The following is a 19,683-nucleotide window of genomic DNA, read 5'->3' on the forward strand; positions in this document are numbered from 1 at the left end:
ATTTACATTTTTCTTGCATGGTCATAAACTCAGCTTACCCCAAAGTGTTTTACAGCTTATCAACCACTTTTGAAATGCACTCACTGTTGTCATGTCGGACGTGTGGCAACCAATTTGCATGCAGGAAGTTCTCACAAACAGCAAGGAGATACTGGCCCAACAATCTGTTGTTTTTAAAGTTGGTTAAGGGATGTGTCTTGGTCAGGACACCGGGGAGACCTCCCCTGCTCTTCCTTGCACAGTGCTACCTGTTACATCCACCTGAGGGTCTCATCTTAATGCCTCACCTGAAACACAGCTTCTCTGACAGTGCAGCACTCCCTCAGTCCTGGACTGGGATTGTCACCCTGGATTGCGTGTTCAAGTGTTGTGCTAAAGTCTAGCCTCCATCCTCACTGTCCCATCCTTGCCCAGACCAGGCTCCGTCCTCCATCTCACTTTGGTGCATAGCTCTACGGAGTATAAGCCGTCATCCCACCTGTCTCTCAGCCGAGTCTCCATGCTCCACATCCCAGCCTGTGCTATGACTGTGGGCCAGGAGAGAGGGCATTGCAGCCAAGAGTTGGAGCTGTCCACTCTTCAACATCCACACTCTGCCACTGGGCAGCAATCAGCCCTGACAGCTCTCTTTCTCCTTCGTCCCCACACTACACCCCACCCCCCCCCACCCCCCACCCAGCCTTAGCCCAGGTCCTGCTTCCAGTCACCATCTTGCGCCTGCTTCTGGAAGTTGCAGCAAAGGGTCTCAGCTGCAATGCCTCACGTGGCGAAATAGTCTACCACATAATCAAGGGTTGCCCACTTGGGGTGAAATACCTCAAAACGTGAAGGTGCCTTTAGTCCAGGAGCAGAATGAGTGGGAAGTAGGGGGTTTGTTCCCATGTGGTTGGTACTTTATCCACCTCTCCACTCTCCCTGGCCTTCTCACTCAAACAGGAGTCTCAGGGCTGGCTGCCATGGTGCCCACACTCCTCCTTGGTTGAAACAGGAGCAAGTTAAGCGATTTGTGAATGTGAAGGGCAGTCAGTCACTTCAGCCTCTGACACAGCATGACTCCCCACCTGCCCAAACTCTGTGCACAATTAGTCTTTGAAATGCACTGTCAATAAAAACCCCCGACGTCAGCTGTTACCATGGTGCCCACGTTTACAGAGAGGAGGAAAGGCCTTCGGTGACTTCCCCGAGCTAATTACCATGTTTTCCGGAAAATAAGCCTCATGAAAAATACAAGCTCACCTGCGTTTGTGTTGATGTTGTATACGCATTAATCAATGATATTCATGAGCATAAAAGGATCAGGATGCTTCCAGCACTTATACTACAACAGCCCTATGCTGTTCTTGTGCTTGTAAAAATAATAATATCTTTATTTGACAACTAACTAAATTATTTTAACACGTGAATCAAACTAAACTCTGTGGGGAATTGTATGTGGAGGTACTAAACCAGAAACAACTGTCTCCATTTACAGACTGATGCCTCCCTAACCCTCCTAGCTAACACCTCATGGTGTTCATTTTCCTATCATGACTGACCTGGATAACCTGGAGATCTGTTCCTTTCAGTCTTCTCTTTTTGCCAGTGCTCCTCCCTATCTCTGTAACCTCCTCCAGCTCCACAACCCTCATGAACCCTGTGTTCTTCTCACTTCAGCCTCTTGTTCATCCCCCACTGCACTGGCAGCCATACCTTCAGCCGCTGAGGCCCTAAGTTCTGGAATTCCCTCCATAACCCACTGCAGCTCTCTGTCACTCCTAAAAACCCACCAGCTTGACATTTTATCAGCTGTTCTAATGTCTCCATCTTTGCCTTGGGGTCTGATAATTGCTCCTATGAAGTGCCTTAGAATGCTTTAGGTTAAAGGGGTTATATAAATGCAGGCCATTGTTGTTGACCTTCATTGACCGCCATGGCTCATACTTTGCTCTTCCTGGATTATCAGATCTTGTGTCGATAAGGTTTATCAGCAGAGGTTTAAAGAGAAAAGACAAATCAAACGCTTAGTGGCTGCCTTTTTAAGTGTTATATCCTAGGAAATAACCCCCATTTAAAGCTTCCACCTCTTCTACCCTAACCAGTAGGAAGTGTCCATAACCACTTTATCTAGGTTTTAAATTGATCAAGTGCAACTTTGCTAAATTGAAGTTATTCCTAATGCTCCTGGAATCACTGTCAATGATGGTCAGTTCTTCTCACCTGTCCTAAAGACCAAGATCCTGGCTAAGAAAAGCTTGGTGCCTGCAGGATTGTCTTAACATCAGCGTTATCTCTGGATTCCTGATCCTCTAACACAAAGTCTTTCCATCTCCTGCTTTTCTGTTTTAAATGTTACTCCAGTCAAGGCTCCTGGGAATTTGCTCTCCCAAAGCCAAGTTGAAAAGGTGCTCGGTCGAAGTTTCCCTGGGTTGCTGTCTCTGTAATCTTTCTATTTTCCAGTAACTTTGTCGACACAACACTCCAAAAGGAGCTCACTGACTCTTAAATGCTTTGGGAATGCCCTGAGGACTTGATAAGGTGTTTGCCTGATGGTGCAGTGGTTATGCCTCTAATAGACAGAACTGCCTATGACCCTCTGTTATTAAGTATGTTCCTGGGTGTGAGCAAGTCTTGTGGCGCAGTGGGTAACGTCCCTGCTTCTGAACCAGACACTCTGGGTTTGAGTCCCACTCCAAGATTTGATGGCCAAGAAAGGTGCATTCGTAACATGGCCAAGCAGATTGATTATCAACCTGTTAATCATTCCGATATGCCAGGTAGTAAGAGTGAGGGAGTCTCCTGGTCAGCCATGCTTGATGTGGAGTGGTGATCCTCAACCTATAGCCTCTGGTGACATGCTAGCAACCTGCCCCAGGGCCTTTCAGCTGTGGAAACAGATGTAAGTATGTGCTCTGTCTGCCTCGTGTGTCTGAAGGCACACAAAAGAGAACGAAGTAGATGTGACTGGATCCAGACACATGAAGTCATAATCTAGAGAACAGATGTTCAAATCCCACAGCTGCAGATTTGAGAAGGTGACTTCAATTTTTTACAAAACGTTCTGGATGTAAAACACTAGCAAAACTGACCATGAAGCTGTCTGATTGTTGTAAAAATCTGACTGGTTCAATAATGTCCTTTCGGGAGGGAACTTACCTGGTTTGACCTATATGTGACTATAATTCCACACCAATGAAGTTAACCCCTAACAGCCTCCCGAAGGGGCCCAGCAGGTCACTCAGTTCTCCTAAACCTCCTCACAGAATGGGCTGCAGCAGTTCAAATAGAAGGGCCAGCACTTTCCCCTCAGGGCAAATAGGGATGGGAAATCAATGCTGGCCTTGCCGCACTTCTCAAGAATGAATGATTTTAAGGGTGGAAGTCCTTTCTTGTTCTGCCCCAGTTGTATTTATTGCACATTTCCTCAGACAAGTGCAGCCATGGGGTGTTAATGATGTGAGAATAACGTCCTCACATTGAAGATCGGCCAATGAACATGGGACTATGTGGTCGCTGTTTGCCCCGTCTGCTCTGAGGATCCGCAAAGAGGCCCCCTGGGACCTCCCCGCTGAGTGTCTATTCCAATGGTTCAGGGGGAGCAATGGAAGCCAGGTGGCAACTGGCATCAACCTCCCCTCTAGCTGGGGCACCCACCAATTCCAGGGGGCTTCTCTGTGCCTGGACAGAGAGGGAGAGGTCAAGCCCAGGATATAACAATGAACTGAACCTGGACACTGAGATAGATCCAGCTCAATTCACGCTGGGGCTATCCTTGGGCAGTGGGCGGAAATGCCCCTCCCCACCCCCCCACCCGCCGCACTCCCCGCCTCCTCCCGACTCACCGGCCGGAATCTTCCAGCGCCCCCTCCCCCGGGGTGGGTTCCCCCGCAGTGGGGTCGGCGAGCCACTGAAATCTCCGTTCACATTGGCAGGACCGGAAAATCCCGCCGGTGGAAGGGGCTGGAAAATTCTGGCCACCATCTCCCTGATGAAATGAAAGGAAATGAGCTCCATTTATCAGCAGTCAGCTCTTCCCTTTGCCTTCACTGGACATTGTGAAGTAAAACCTGGCAGTTCTCGGGATCACTTTGCTGAGGAAGCTGTGAAGGATGTGAAGAATCTGCTGCTTTATAGGAGATATATTTCCAACATTCAAAGTTAAGTTCGACATTTCTCTAGAGATTCCCTTGAGGGTTCTGTAGACCTGTGTGACTGTGCTCTAAATGATCTCAGGACTTTATTGATCTATCACAGCACCTTCTCTAACCACCTCATAGTAATGACTGCTTAGTAATGACACTTAGTAGTGAAGCTGACACAAACATATTATTTAGAAATAAACACAAGCTGAAAGTCACCCTTGTGTTCTGTGTCTTAACTCTTTCCATTCCTCGTAAACAATCTATAAGCGATCACAGTGCTGCTGGTTACACTGATACAATGGAATCCAACAGGGACGAAATTACAAAGGGGAGGGAACTGGACCCAGCATCAACAGGATTTTGGGGGAAAACTCTGCCCTTTCCATGAAAAAGTCCTTCCTGATTTCTCAAATTCTTCCAAAGCTCTGCTGCCCATGTCCTAACTCGTTCCCGTTCACCCATCACCTTTCCATTTGTTCAGGTTGGCTTCCGTCCAGCGATGCCTTGATTTTAAAATTCTCATCCTCATGACCCTTAACCTCCTCAGTTAGGAGGCTGAACCTCTCCTTAAACAACCTTTTAATCTTCTGTGCTACTCTCTCCTTATGTGGCTCTGGGTCAGAGGTTGTCTGATTTACACTCCTATGGGGCACATTGGGACATTTTTACTACATTAAAGTGCCATATTAATTCAAGTGGTTATCATTGTCTGCCTGGGTTATAGCAGCCTGTAAGATTCATTTAACTAGTTTTTTAAAAATTGATTCATGGAATGAGTGTCGCTGACTAGACCAGCATTTATTGCCCAACACTAACTGCCCTTGACACTGCAATCCATGTGGTGTAAATGCAGGTGATGGTGTTCCCATGCATCTGCTGCCCTTGTCCTTAGAAGTATGCCCTTTAAGATAGAGGTTGCAGCTTTGGAAACTGCTGTCAAAGGAGCCTTGGTGATTTGCTGCAGTGCATCTTGTAGATGGTTTGATTGAGGGGTTGAATTGTCAGTATTATGTGGTGACTAGATTAATCAGCAAGGATTAATCCGAATCAAACTCATCTCTGAACACAGAGAGAGACACTGCAACTAGCTGTTATGGAGGGACAAGGGGTGGGGGGCAGGGTGGGGTGGGGGGGGAGGTGAACAGTGTAGATGATGCATGGGTGGAATTTTATATGCTAATCTAGAGTCAGCATCTCTGGGAAACAAACACGGGTGCGGAGACTAAAGAGGGCTCTATGTAATAAATAATAATGAAACAGATGGCACAGTTAAATGGACAGTTAGAGTCACTCAGTAATTGAGAACTCATGTTCATAGGGCAATGAACAGTAGAATTGGTGAGCATGGGCATGGAGGGGAAAGGAACATAGTGATGCAATGTTGCAGCAGCTATAAGTATTTATGTTTTAACCATATGAAAGGGCAGCATGTTTATGAAGGTCCCTGCACCCTTTTGGAGCTCTCCTTAATCTTGTATAGGGCTGGCAGTCTGGAGCACAGAGCTTGCAAATCCCTGTGAAGTTCTTGAGCTGGTCTCATGAACACTGCATGTAACAACTTCTAGTAGAGTATTTATCAATAAAGCTGCTTCTCTTGCTCCTTAATCCACATCCTTATATCATAAGGAAAGGTTAGTGAGCATCCTAAATCCAACAAAGGGTTTCCTGCTACGCTTCTTTAACCGTACTCAGTGCCCTCATTCACAAGGGCAAAGATAATGAAGCAGTCTTCAGAAATAAAGACCTTGCTTCGAAAAGCAGAGCAATACAAATTCAAAATAATCCAGAGCACATTGCTTGTGTGTGATTCATGCATCAGCAATCATGCAGGGAAGACTAACCAGACTGATCCCTCGTGTGGAGGGGGGGGTGAAGTAGGGCAAAGATTAGCAAACTCCAAACTGTGCATTCTGAAGAGAAGGAAGCTAATGAGAGATTTGACTCTGCAGCTTATAAATTATTAACGATAAAAGATAACCTGACTGCAAACTTCGGTGGAGAAGAGGGAGCAGGCGTTGTGAGTAAAGAATGCGTTTGCAGTCGATGGATCAGCAAGGTTTCTCCATCGAATGAGTGAGAAACCTTTGAAATCAGCTGCTCAGCTGCAGAGTGAAGATATCAGACTTTGGAAGTGATGCTGCTGGAGGTGAGAATTAGACTCCATTTTTTTTCAATCACTTCATCTCTGCGCCCTCCCCGCACCCACTGCCCCCCTCCCCCCCCTCCCCCACCCCACTCCAGTGCTGCTGAGAGAGGAAAGCAATTCCCAGCAGTGCTGTGCAGCAGTTAAAGGCTTGTTCACAGACAGAGGAATTGGAATAGGCAGCTCCACATTCCGTCATACACAACGCTACTGAGGAAGACAGCTTCAGGGGAGGGGAGGGTAAGGGAGTGGAGGGAGTGGGGGACAGTGTGTGTGGTGGAAATGGGGTGAGGGTGGGGCTGGGGGAAGGGCGATGGTGTAGTGGGGTGAGGTAGGGTGGGGGTGGGAGTTGGGGAGGGTGGGATGGGAGAAAGTAGTTGAGGGTGGGATGGATGAAAATGGGTGAGGGTGGCAGTGGGTATGAGGGTGGGTGGGGATAGGGGGGCTGGGTGAGGGTGAAGGTGGGAGTGGGGTTGATGAGGATGGGTACAGGGTGGGTATTGGGGTGGGAGAGTGTGGATGATGGTGGGGAATGTGGGTGGGAGTGAGGCTGAGCATGGGGGTGGGTGGAGATGAGTCAGGTTTGGGTGGGGTGGGTGAAGGTGGTGGTGGGGCTTGTGGGGAGGGTGTGTGAGGGTGGGGGATGGGGTGGGTGAAGGTGGTGGTGGGGGTAGTGGGGAGGAGGGGTGAAGGTGATGGGGGTGGGGGGGTGGGTGGCGTGTTTAGAGGTGAGGGAGTTGGGCAAGTTGGAGATGGGGGTGGGGTTATGAGGGTGCATATGGGGGCGGTATAGGGGTGGCTTGGGTGGGTGAGGGTGGATGATGGTGGGGGAAGGTGGCTGGGAGTGGGGCTGAGATTGGGGGTGGGACAGGTTTGGGCAGGGGTAGATGAAGGTGATGGTGGGGTGGTGGTGGAGGGGATGGGTGAAGTTGGTGGTGGGGTGGGGTTGGGGGAGGGAGTGAGGGAGAGTGGGGGTGGGGGTGAGGTGAGGGGTGGGTGAAGGTGGTGGCGGGGTGGGGGTAGGGGAGGGGGTGGGGGATGGGGTTGATGTGTCAGGGATTGCCTTCCCAGTTACTCATTGGGAGCGGTGCTGCTCTACACACTGTGAAGCTACTTGGCTTTATTCCTGAGGCAAAATTGTGGGGTATTGAGGGGGTGGGGACAGGGAATGACACTGTAATTTGACTCAGTACCTCTGCATCAACAGATAGAAAAACAAAATCTAATTAGATTCCTCCTGCTCTTCATCATTTCATCCTGGCCCCATCCCACCCCCACCCACCCCTGCCCCCATTCCATCCTTTCCTGCCCACCTCCCACTCCCTGGGTGTCCTCAGTTCCACAGAGGTGGACAGTTCCCTAGGATCTCCACTGTATTGGGTGATTCAGCCTGTGAGTCACTGATGTGAAGAGACTTGCTGATTCTCATAGTCCCAGAAGGTTGCAAACTAAGAGCTGCCTTCTTAATTTGTGAAATTACTGGGAAGATGTGTGATAATGTACATGCTCTTAAACAAAAAACAGCTCATTCCTTCCTGTCACGTTATATATTCCCTCATTATCCCACCCTGACTCTCCTCAGGCACTGATTCCATTGGCATGGCTTGCCCTCTCACTGTCTCAGTAAGCTCACCATCTTTCAGGAGTGCCTTTGGCCTGAAGTTGTTCTCGGATTCACAAGCTCCATCTCTGGTCTCCCCAGATGTGAATGTACTCACAGGACGTCATCGGAGCAATTGAGAGAAGCAGGGATTGTGCATGCCTCTCTCTCTTCCACACAAAGGGTGCCTCACCAAACAGAGGTGCACTGAATATGGTGTGTGCCATAAGTTGGCACAGTGCCACACCTCGCCTGACTCCCCACAGCCTATCCACCATCTACAAGGCACAGGTCAGGAGTGTGATGGAATACTCCCTACTTGCCTGGATGAGTGCAGCTCCCACAACATTCAAGAAGCTCAACACCATCCAGGGCAAAGCAGCCCGTTTGATCAGTACCCCATTCACCACCTTCAACACTCATTCCCTCCACCGCAGACGCACAGTAGCAGCAGTGTGTACCATCTACAAGATGCACTGCAGGAATTCACCAAGGCTCCTTAGACAGCACCTTCCAAACCTCTACAATCTAGAAGGACAAGGGCAGCAGGTAGATGGGAACACCACCACCTGCAAGCTCACCTCCAAGTCACACACCATCCTGACTTGGAAATATATCGCCGTTCCTTCACTGTCGCTGGGTCAAAATCCTGGTACTCCCTCCCTAACAGCACTGTGGGTGTACCTACAGCACATGCACTGCAGCGGTTCAAGAAGGCAACTCACCACCACCTTCTCATGGGCAACTAGGGATGGGCAATAAATGCTGGTGCAGCCAGCGAAGCCCACATCCCGTGAAAGAATAGAAAAAACTTAGCAATTGCGCCAGGAGAGGGAGGCTGCTGTAGAATCATAAAAATAAGTGATTCTTTACCTTTTCCTATGAGGAACATTCATCAAGTGTTACTCAGTGTTGAACCCTGTTTTCACTCCTTTTAAAAGAAAATCCAGTAGAATTGTTATTCCTAGGTAAATGCTTCTTTAATGACCTGATTGAGATTTTCTGGTCTAAATTGTTTTCAGATGACAGGGTCCGGCCTCCCTCAGTTTTCACCGGAATTTTTCCTCGGGTCATTGGGAGTGAGAAAGAACAGATTATCCCAAATTTCTGCTCTGGACTCTGCCACCCCTCCCCTGCTTTCAACACACCTGCTGGGGGAAGAAACAAACATTTGAGGAAATCTGGAACAATTTCCTAAAGAAAGCTCTGGATGCAGAGGGACAAATTGAACTTTCTAGATTGAGATGAGTCAATTTTTCCCAGATAAAGGTATGAAGGTATGTAGAGCAAAAGCAGGTAAATAAAGCTGCAGACCGATCATCCATGGTCTAATTGAATGGCAGAGCAATCTAGAAGGGCTGAACGGACCACATTTGTTGTGAGGTAACCCCGACACATGAGGACCAAGCCCCAGGGTGATGTGGTGGAGCAATGTCATTGCCCATTGTTACAAATATGATATTTGTAAGATTATTATGTTTTGGGACTATGTCTTTAGGGTAAGACGGAGGAATAACTTGTGTCATGTGATAACATTGTTGGGTGGCCTGCTTGTTAAAGGTTGGGCCCAGGTTTTTATACTGGGAAGAACATGTAAGATATTCACACATATAAACAATGACCTGAGCAGCTGTGCTGATTGGGATAGATTGATAGTCTCCAAGCAAACACTTTAAACATTCTATGTAATTCCAAGGTATAATGAAGTTGGGGTCTAGTGGATAGCTAATTAGGATTACTACCTAGATACAAGGCCCACGTGATTCATGTTGGCATGGGCATGGGCTTTGAGAGGAGAAGGGTCGATAGGAAGCCATTGTGAGATCGAATTGCAGGTTTTTCCTAAAAGGTCCCCGAACCTCACTGGGATGGCAAGTCTGCAAAAATCCAACAGAGGGAAAGAGAGAGAAAGAGAGACAGCTGAGAGCTGGAGGCAGCAAGCCTATATTGTTCACCAGGCAGTGTGCAGGTGAGATCTCATGCCAGGATTGAAGAGGCCAAGGTCATGAGAGTTAAATGAAGCTGGAAGATTCGCCTAGCTTTGACAGGAGAGAGGGATCTCCAATTTGTCCCTCATCATGAACAGGAGTAGAAGTTATCTGACTGGAAAAGGCAAAATAAACTGAGAATAGTTTCTTCACACTTTACATCCTGAAAGGATTCCATTCCATTCTCCCAGTTCCTTTGTCTCCATGCATCTGTTCCAATGGTGAAACCTTCCACACTAGCATTTCTGAGATGGCTTCTTTATTTCCTCACAAAGGACTCTCCTTCACTGTGGTTGACAGGGCCCTTGACCATGTCCGCTATATTTCCCAAACTTCTGCTTATATCCCTTCCCCTTTGTGATAGGCTGGTCCACTCCTCCATCACCTCCTACACAGTGTCCCCTTCTCACAGCGCCTTTCCATGCAAATGCAGATGTTCCACCTGCCCTTTTACCTCCTCTCTCCTGACCGCCCAAGGCCCCAAACACTCCTTCCAGGTGAAGCAGCAATTTATGTGTACTTTTTTCAATTCAGTCTAACAGTATTCATTGCTCACAATGTGGTCTGCTCTATGTTGCGAAGATAAACACAGATTGGGTGGCCACTTTGCAGAACATGTCTGTTCAGTCTGCAAACATGACCTCTGAGCTGGCATTTTAATTCTCCACCTTGCTCTCATACTGACATCTCTGTCCTTGGCCTGCTGGACTGTTCCAGTGAAGCTCAATTTAAGCTTGAGGGACAGTATCTCATTTTTTAATTCAACACTTTACAGCCTTCCAAACACAACACTAAGTTAATCAATTTTAGACTATATACACTGTCCACTATTTTGTTTCCTTTTCTTTGCATGTTTCGGTTTTGCTCTTATTTTCACCTTGAGACAGTAGCAAACCTAGTCTCGGTACATCTTTTGTTTATTTCTTTCATTTCCTGCCCCATCACAGCTTCCTTTGGCCCTGGAGGATGAACTCTTCTGACATTCAACCTCTCCTGCCTTCACAGGCCTTTTGTCCAGACCCACTCTTTGCTCATAACCTATTACATCTGTAACTTTTCCTAATGTGATGAAAGATCATCGAACTGAAACGTTAACTCTGTTTTTCTCTCTCCACAGACACTGCCAGACCTGCTGAGTATTTCCAACATTTTCTGTTTTTATTTGAAATGGCTTTGGGCCTGACATGATATTCCCTCGGACCTTGAGGGAGACTAGTGTAGAAATTGCAGGGGCCCTGGCAGAAATATTTAAAATGTCCTTAGCCATGGGTGAGGTGCCGGAGGATTGGAGGGTAGCTCATGTTGTTCCGTTGTTTAAAAAAAGGCTCCAAAAGTAAACCAGGTAATTACAGGCCAGTGAGCCTGACGTCAGTAGTAGGTAAATTATGGAAGGTGTTCTGAGAGATCGGATATATAATTATTTGGACAGCCAAGGGCTGATTAAGGATAGTCAGCATGGCTTTGTGCGTGGTAGGTCGTGTTTAACGAACCTTGTAGAGTTTTTCGAGGAGGTTACGAAGAAAGTAGTTGAAGGAAAGGCTGTGGATGTTGTCTACATGGACTTTAGTAAGGCCTTTGACAAGGTCCCACATTGGAGGTTAGTTCAGAAGGTTCAGACACTTGGTATCCATGGAGAGGTTGTAAACTGGATTCGAAATTGGCTGTGTGGGAGAAGACAGAGAGTGGTAGTGGATGATTGCTTCTCAGACTGGAGGTCTGAGACTAATGGTGTGCCTCAGGGATCTGTACTGGGACCATTGTTGTTTGTTGTCTATATCAATGATCTGGATGATAATGTGGTGAATTGGATCAGCAAGTTTGCCGATGACACTAAGATTGGAGGCGTTGTGGACAGCGAAGAAGGCTTTCAAAGCTTGCAGAGAGATCTGGACCAACTGGAAAAATGGGCCAGAAAATGGCAGATGGAATTTAATGTGGAAAAGTGTGAGGTGTTACATTTTGGAAGGTCAAACCAGGTAGGACATACACAGTAAATGGTAGGGCACTGAGGAGTGCGGAGGAACAAAGGGATCTGGGAGTTCAAATACATAATTCCCTGAAAGTGGCGTCACAGGTAGACAAGGTTGTAAAGAAAGCTTTTGGCATACTGGCCTTCATAAATCAAAGTATTGAGTATAGGAGTTGGGATGTTATGGTGAGGTTGTATATGACATTGGTGAGGCCAACTTTGGAGTATTGTGTGCAGTTCTGGTCGCCTAACTACAGGAAGGATATCAGTAAGATTGAGAGAGTGCAGAGAAGATTTACTAGGATGTTGCCAGGTCTTAAGGAATTGAGTTACAGGGAAAGATTAAACAGGTTAGGACTTTATTCCTTGGAGTGCAGAAAAATGAGGGGAGATTTGATAGAAGTTTACAAAATTGTGAGGGGTATAGACAGAGTAAATGCAAGTAGGCTCTTTCCACTTAGATTAGGAGAAATAAACACGAGAGGACATGGCTTTAGGGTGAAAGGGGAAAGGTTTAGGGGGAACATTAGGGGGGGAACTTCTTCACTCAGAGAGTGGTGAGAGTGTGGAACGAGCTACCATCTGACGTGGTAAATGCGGGCTCACTCTTAAGTTTTAAGAATAAATTAGATAGATACATGGATGGGATAGGTCTGGAGGGTTATGGACTAGGTGCAGGTCAATGGGACTAGCGGAATAATATTTCAGCACAGACTAGAAGGGCTGAATGGCCTGTTTTCTGTGCTGTAGTGTTCTATGGTTCTATGGCTAGTTCCTGGAAAACGAAGGGTCCAATTTTAGAGGCTGAGCGAAGTATAGCCATGGAGGGGGATTTTTGGCTGTTGTAAAAGTTAAATGGGGGATCTTTTCTGTAGTTTAAAGTGTAAGTTGCTGACTTAAACAGTGGTTAGTCAAAGTTGCCTTTAATTCAATTGCTACAGTAAAGGTATTAAACTTAAAATCTTGTGGTGTGTTCATTTCAGTCAATCACTGGAAGTTTGAGATTATTTTTTAAGATTGTCGGTCTCTACAGGAACTGGAAAACTATGAAACCCTTAACCTAGTGAGGCAATGCTTGTGGAACTGTACCCCAGTGAGAGTCAGTGACTGTGGAACCCCTACCTGAGTGAGAGTCAGTGACAGTGGAGCTGTATCCCAGTGAGAGTCAGTGACTGTGCCCCAGTGAGAGTTAGTGACCATGGAACCCCTACCCGAATGTGAGCCAGTGACAGTGGAACCCTTACCCAAGTGAGAGTCAGTGATTGTGCCCCAGTGAGAGTCAGTGACAGTGGAACTGCATCCAGTGAGAGTCTGCAACTGTGGAACCCCTACCTGACTGTGAGTCAGTGACTATAGAACCCCTATCCGAGTGAGGGTCAGTCACAGTGGAGCCCCTACCCCAGTGAGAGCCAGTGACAGTGTAACTGTATCCAGTGAGAGTCAGTGACTGCGCCCCAGTGAGAGTCAGTGACTGTGCACCCCCTACCCAAGTGTGAGCCAGTGACAATGGAACCCCTACCCCAGTAAGAGTCAGTGGCTGTGGAACTGTACCCCAGTGAGAGTCAGTGACTGTGGAACTGTACCCCAGTGAGAGTCAGTGCCAGTATGATCTGTGCCCGAGTGAGAGTCAGCACCAATGCAATCTGTACCCTATAGTCAGTGCCAGTGTGAACTATACCCCAGTGAGATTCAGTGCCAGTGCAATCTATACCCCAGTGAAATTCAGTGGCAGAGCAATCTGCATCCCAGTGCAAGTTAGTGCTTGAAATATCTGTACACTATTGAATCAGTGCCACAGCAATGTGCACCTGAGTGAGGGCCAGTGCCTGTTCGATCTGTACTCAAGTGACATTCAGTGCCTGTACAACCTGCACCCCATTGAGAGTCAGCACCAGCACGATCTATACTCAAGGCACTCAGTACCAATGCAATCTGTACTCCAGTGACAGTCAGTGCCTGTTCGATCTGTACCCAACTGAGCGTCAGTGCCAGTACAGTCTGTATCCCAGTGACAATTAATGCCTGTATGACCTGTACCCCAGTGAGAGTCAATGCCGGTACGATCTGTACCCAAGTGACATTCAGTGCCTGTACAATCTGTACCCTATAGTCAGTGCCAATGCAATCTGAGCTCCAGTGAGTTTCAGTGCCTGTACCCCAGTGAGAGTCAGTGCCAGTGCAATCTATACCCCAGAGAGAGGCAGTACCCGTACAATCTATACCCCAATGAGAGTCAGTGCTAATGTAATCTGTACTCCAGTGAGACCAATTGCTAGTACAATCTGTACTCCAGTGAGAGTCAATGCCAGTAGGATTTATACCCCAGTGACAGTTAGCGCCAGGACAATCTGTATTCCAGTGACAGTCAGTTCCAGAGCAATCTGTACCCCAGTGAGAGTCAGTGACATTGCAATTTATACCCCAGTGATATTCAGTGCCAGCACAATCTATACCCCAGTGAAAGTCAGTGCCAGTATAATCTATACCCCAGTGAAAGTCAGTGCCAGTACCACCTATATCCCAATGAGAGTCAGTGCCAGTGTAACCTGTAACCCAGCGACAGTCAGCGCCTGTGCAATGTATACCTGAGTGAGAGTCAGTGCCTGTACAATCCAGACCCGAGTGAGAGTCAGTACTAGTGCAATCTGTACTGCAGTGATCTCAGTGCCAGTGTAATCCACACTCCAGCGAGTGTCAGTGCCAGTGCGATCTATACCCAAGTCAAGAGTCAGAGCCAGTACGATCTATACCCCAGTGAGTCAGTACCAGTGCAATCAGTGTACCAGTGACAGTCAGTGCCTGTTTGATCAGTGTACCAGTGAGAGTCAATGCCTATGCGATCTGTACCCTAGTGAGAGTCAGTCCCAGTGTAATCTATACCCCAGTGAGAGTCGGTGCCAGTGCAATCTGTACTCCAGTGACAGTCAGGGCCAGTGTGATTTGTACCTGAGTGAGGGTCAGTGCCAGCACACTTTATACCCAAGTGACAGTCAGTGCCAGTGCAATCTGTACCCCAGAGGCAGTCAGTGCTGGTGCAATCTGTACTCGAACGAGAACAAGTTCCAGTACAAACTGTAGTCAGTGCCTGTGCAATCTATACCCGAATGACAGTCAGTGCCAGTATGATCGATATCCCAGTGAGAATCAGTGCCAGTGCAATCTGTGCCACAGTGAGGGTCAATGCCGGTGCAATCTGTATTCCAGTGACAGTCAGGGCCAGTGCAATTTATACCAGAGTGAAAGTCAGTGCCAGTATGCTTTATATCCTAGTGAGAATCAGTGCCAGGACAATCTGTACCCGGTGGAGAGTCACTGCCAATTTAATCTGAACCCAGTGAGAGTCAGTGCCAGCGCAATCTGTACCTCATAGAGAGTCCGTGCCAGTGCAATCTGTACCCCAGTAAGAGTCAGTGCCAATACAACCTAGACCCGAGTGAGTCAGTGCCAGTGCGATCTATACTCCAGTGAGAGTCTGTACCAGTGCAATCTGTACCCCAGTGAGAGTCAGTGCCAGTACAATCTGTACCCCAGTGAGAGTCAGTGCCTGTTCGATCTGTATCCCATTGAGAGTCAGTGCCAGTACAATCTCTACCCTATAGTCAGTGCCAGTGCAATCTGAGCTCCAGTGAGGTTCAGTACCTGTACAATCTGTACCCCAGTGAGAGTCAGTGCTAGTGCAACATGTACCCCAATTTAGAGTCAGTGCCTGTGTAATCTGTACTCCAGTGAGTGTCAGTGCCAGTGCAAACGGTACCCTAGGAAGAGTCAGTGCCAATGCAATCTGTATCACAGTGAGAGTCAGTGCCTGCACGAACTGTATCCCATTGAGAGTCAGTGCCAGTTCAATCTGTACTACAGTGAGTGTCAGTGCCAGTGCAAACTGTACCCTAGGAAGTCAGCGCCAATGCAATCTGTACCATAGTGACAGTCAGTGCCTGCACGACCTGTATCTCAGTGAGAGTCAGTGCTGGTGCAATCTGCACTCCAGCAATGTTCCCTCTTATTTCTCTTTGCTGTGCTCGGCCGGTTTGCTGCACTGAGATCCCGTCAAGGTTTTGCACAGTCACACATGAGCACATGGTAAAGTGAATGCTTCTCGTTCACAGCCTTTTGCTTCCCTTTAAGCATGTTCCTGGTTACTACATGGCTGTGCACCCACATAGTTTAGAGAGAGCACTGCACTCTAGTGAGTCAGTGCCATTCAATCTATATCCCAGTGAATTAGTGTCAATTCAACCCATATCCCAGAGAATTAGTGCCAATTGAACCCATATCCCAGTGAATTAGTGCCAAGCAAACCCATATCCCTGCGAATTAGTGGCAATCGCACCCATATCCTAGTGCATCTGCACCTACTCAGCCTATATCTCAGTGTGTAGATGCTGATGGAAATCAAATGTCAGTGAGAGTTAGTGTCTCTGAAACTGTACTCCAGTGAGATGTGGAACTGTACCCCAGTGAGGGCCAGTGTGTGTGGAACTGTATCCCAGTGAGAATCAGTGTGTGTGGAACAGTATCCCAGTGGGAGTCAATGTGTGTGGAACTATACCCCAGTGAGAGTCAGTGTGTGTGGAACTCTATCCCAGTGAGAATCAGTGTGTGTGGAACAGTATCCCAGTGGGAGTCAATGTGTGTGGAACTGTATCCCAGTGGGAGTCAGTGTGTGTGGAACTGTATCCCAGTGGGAGTCAGTGTGTGCGGAACTGTACCCCAGTGAGAGTCAGTGTGTGTGGAACTGTACCCCAGTGAGAATCAGTGTGTGTGGAACAGTATCCCAGTGGGAGTCAGTGTGTGTGGAACAGTATCCCAGTGGGAGTCAATGTGTGTGGAACTGTATCCCAGTGGGAGTCAGTGTGTGTGGAACTGTACCCCAGTGAGAGTCAGTGTGTGCGGAACTGTACCCCAGTGAGAGTCAGTGTGTGTGGAATTTGACCACAGTGGGAGTCAGTGTGTGTGGAATTGGACCCCAGTAAGAGTCAGTGTGTGTGGAACTGTACCCGTGAGAGTCAGTGTGTGTGGAACTGTACCTGTGAGAGCCAGTGTGTGTGGAATTTGACCCCAGTGGGAGTCAGTGTGTGTGAAACTGTACCCCAGTGGAAGTCAGTGTGTGTGGAATTTGACCCCAGTGAGAGTCGCTGTGCATGGGACAGTACCCCAGTGAGAGTCAGTGTGTGTTTAACTGTAACCCAGTGAGAGTCAGTGTGTGTTTAACTGTATCCCAGTGAGAGTCAGTGTGTGTTTAACTGTATCCCAGTGAGAGTCAGTGTGTGTTTAACTGTATCCCAGTGAGAGTCAGTGTGTGTTTAACTGTATCCCAGTGAGAGTCAGTGTGTATTTAACTGTATCCCAGTGAGAGTCAGTGTGTGTTTAACTGTATCCCAGTGAGAGTCAGTGTGTGTTTAACTGTATCCCAGTGAGAGTCAGTGTGTGTTTAACTGTACCCAAGTGAGAGTCAGTGTGTGTGGAACTGTATCCCAGTGAGTCTTTGTTCATGGAACCTGTAACCCAGCAAGCGATGGTGCCCGTGGAACCTGACATGAGGCACCCTCCTCAGGGAGGCATCAGAATAAATCAACAATTTCAGGAGCCAGAGCAGTTACCGTTCTGGCCAAGGTTTCAGGTTTAAATCAGATAAACAGGCACAGTTCACAATCCTCACAAATGTTTTCCATATTTCTGTGTAAACCTGCTACAGTCTGTCAGGAAAAATAACACCCCTATTCATTATTGAGGAACAGGAGAAGGCCACTCAGCCCATCAAGTCTTCAATTAGATCACATCCGATTCTCAGATGAATCCTATGAACACCCTCTCCCCACCCATACACACACACACACACACACACCCTGCCAGCTGACAATGTCTGACCCCTTACTGAACCCTCTAAGCCCTGATCTCATTCAGGTCAATCTCTGCTGCCTGGCCAATATAACCTTCCTGCGATGCAATGCCCAGGAGTGAACACAGTGCTGCAGATGGGGGTCTAGCCAAGGCTCTGAAACACACCTTCCACTGTTTGCTATTCCAGCTTAGCATAAAAGCCAACATTCCAGACGCAACATTTGTCTATATAAACCTTATGGAATCCTTTTATCCCTCAGATCTCCCTCCGTTTTTTAAACCCAAGGAAAGGTGAGTTAAATTGATGCACCCTGCTCTTGTAATCTAATCCTTTAACCTTCCGTATCATCAAATTGGCTTCACCGCAAACAATACTAATATAAAATTCAGTCTTCACATTGTGAATCAGCACTCACCATTCTTATCAGCTCTTCTGAATATCTAGAGAGATTGAGAAAATAGATTTTTAAAATGTTAATTTCTTCCAAAGAACAGACTCTGCAGAAATTCAAACAGAAAAATGTCCCCAAACTTGCTCCAAGTATTTAATGTTACAAAGCAGTGTAGAAAGTCAAAGGAATAGAAGCATCTACACAAACACACATTTCCTATTCACGATTTAATGTTTCTCTCTGTACTCTGGTCCAACTCTGTACAGCTTTCATATTGATGTCACCGCTACCAACAGAATCTTTCTCCCTCTCTCTCTCTGTTCCCCCTCTGCCTGTTCTCCCTTTCCCTCTCTCTCTGTCTTTCTCCACCCTCCCCATCTTTCTCCACCCTCCCCATCTTTCTCCTATTTCCCTGTTTCCTTCTCCCTCTTTCTCTCACTCTGTTTGCTTCTCCCTCTATGTCCCTCAGTTTTTTTCTCCCTCTGTTTCTCTCTCCCTCTCCGTCCCTCAGCTTCTCTCTCTCTCCCGCTCTATATATTCCCCCTCAGTTTTTCACTATTCACTTTCTGTTTCTTTCTCCTGACGTCCAGCTGCTTTGTATTTTGATTTATTCATTGGCAATGTCCTTTTTTTTTAACCAGAAAGCGGTTTCACTCTCTAGCTGTTAAGAATGGTCCTGCTGGGTTAAACCGTAATGGGAAGAAACGGGCTATACGCAGAAGGAACTAATGCCTGAAAGTTCGCCACTGTTTCTTATTCGGAGATAAGATCTTGAGCAGATCTGATGCTGGGGGCCATTAGCAAACACATCGCTAATGAAAGTAAGAGAGTCAAGTTCTCCAATGCTGCCTAGGCCAAGCTGCTGATTCTCAGACTAACTCCAGCAGATTGGGACAGAGCTGGTGAGAGAAAGCGACACTTACATCCAGTATGACTGAGATGCCTTTCTTGGTCTCAGGAGTGACCCGCTCCCTGGTGGAAGCCGCCTCTCCTTTCTGGGATTCCTTCTCGCCGAACTTCTTGTCGCTCATCTTGGTGAAGACCCAGCGGAGGACCCCGTCCAGCCCCCTGATGCTGCGCTGGTGCGGCGGCTGCTTGTCACGGATGGTGCCGAGGTGCTGGACGCTGTCCCTGCAGTAGCGAGCTGCCTGATCACACATCTTCACATCCTGTAGACCACCCCCAACACCCCCCCCTCCCCGCCCCCCAACCACCACCACCACCACCACCCAGCCCTCTCCCCACCCCGGCAACAACACCACACGCCTCCCCTCCCCGCCCCGTCACCGCTCACGCACTTCCACAGAAGAGGATGGAGAGACTGAGAGGAGGAACGGGAGAAGAAAGAGAGGAGAGACAGGCAGGGAAATACATAGTTGGGGGGCGGGGGTGGTGGGGGGGAGGGGGAGGAAGACAGTGCAAGACAGACAGCGAGACAGATATAGATATAAAGGAGAAACAGGGATGATAGAGACACAAAGACACACAAGGAGGAGAGAGAGGCAGGTTCCATTCCTCCACTTACACACTCCTCTCACTCCGTCCTCCTCAAACTGTGATCTTGCTGGTGTCAGCTGCCCCACTAGTGTAGATATCTGCCCACAGGCACCCTTCTCAACAGCAATCTGATTG

The 19,683-nt window shown here is 47.8% G+C and overlaps 1 protein-coding gene across 3 annotated transcripts in view; it reads right to left on the reverse strand.

Annotated features, from left to right (window-relative positions):
• The window catches only part of necab2 (N-terminal EF-hand calcium binding protein 2), a 183,454-nt gene extending 164,234 nt beyond the window's left edge, over positions 1-19,220 (reverse strand). For all 3 annotated transcript variants that reach the window (XM_078542944.1, XM_078542942.1, XM_078542941.1), the window contains exons 1-2: positions 18,975-19,220; positions 18,076-18,100 (exon numbers count right to left, since the gene is read on the reverse strand). In XM_078542944.1, coding sequence (XP_078399070.1) covers positions 18,076-18,100; positions 18,975-19,211 — 262 coding nt within the window. In that variant the 5' untranslated portion in view covers positions 19,212-19,220. The remainder of the gene's footprint in view (positions 1-18,075; positions 18,101-18,974) is intronic.
• Between the last annotated feature and the right edge of the window lie 463 nt (positions 19,221-19,683).

This window comes from Cetorhinus maximus, chromosome 6 (assembly GCF_964194155.1).
Source record: "Cetorhinus maximus chromosome 6, sCetMax3.hap1.1, whole genome shotgun sequence".
NCBI lineage: Eukaryota > Metazoa > Chordata > Chondrichthyes > Lamniformes > Cetorhinidae > Cetorhinus > Cetorhinus maximus.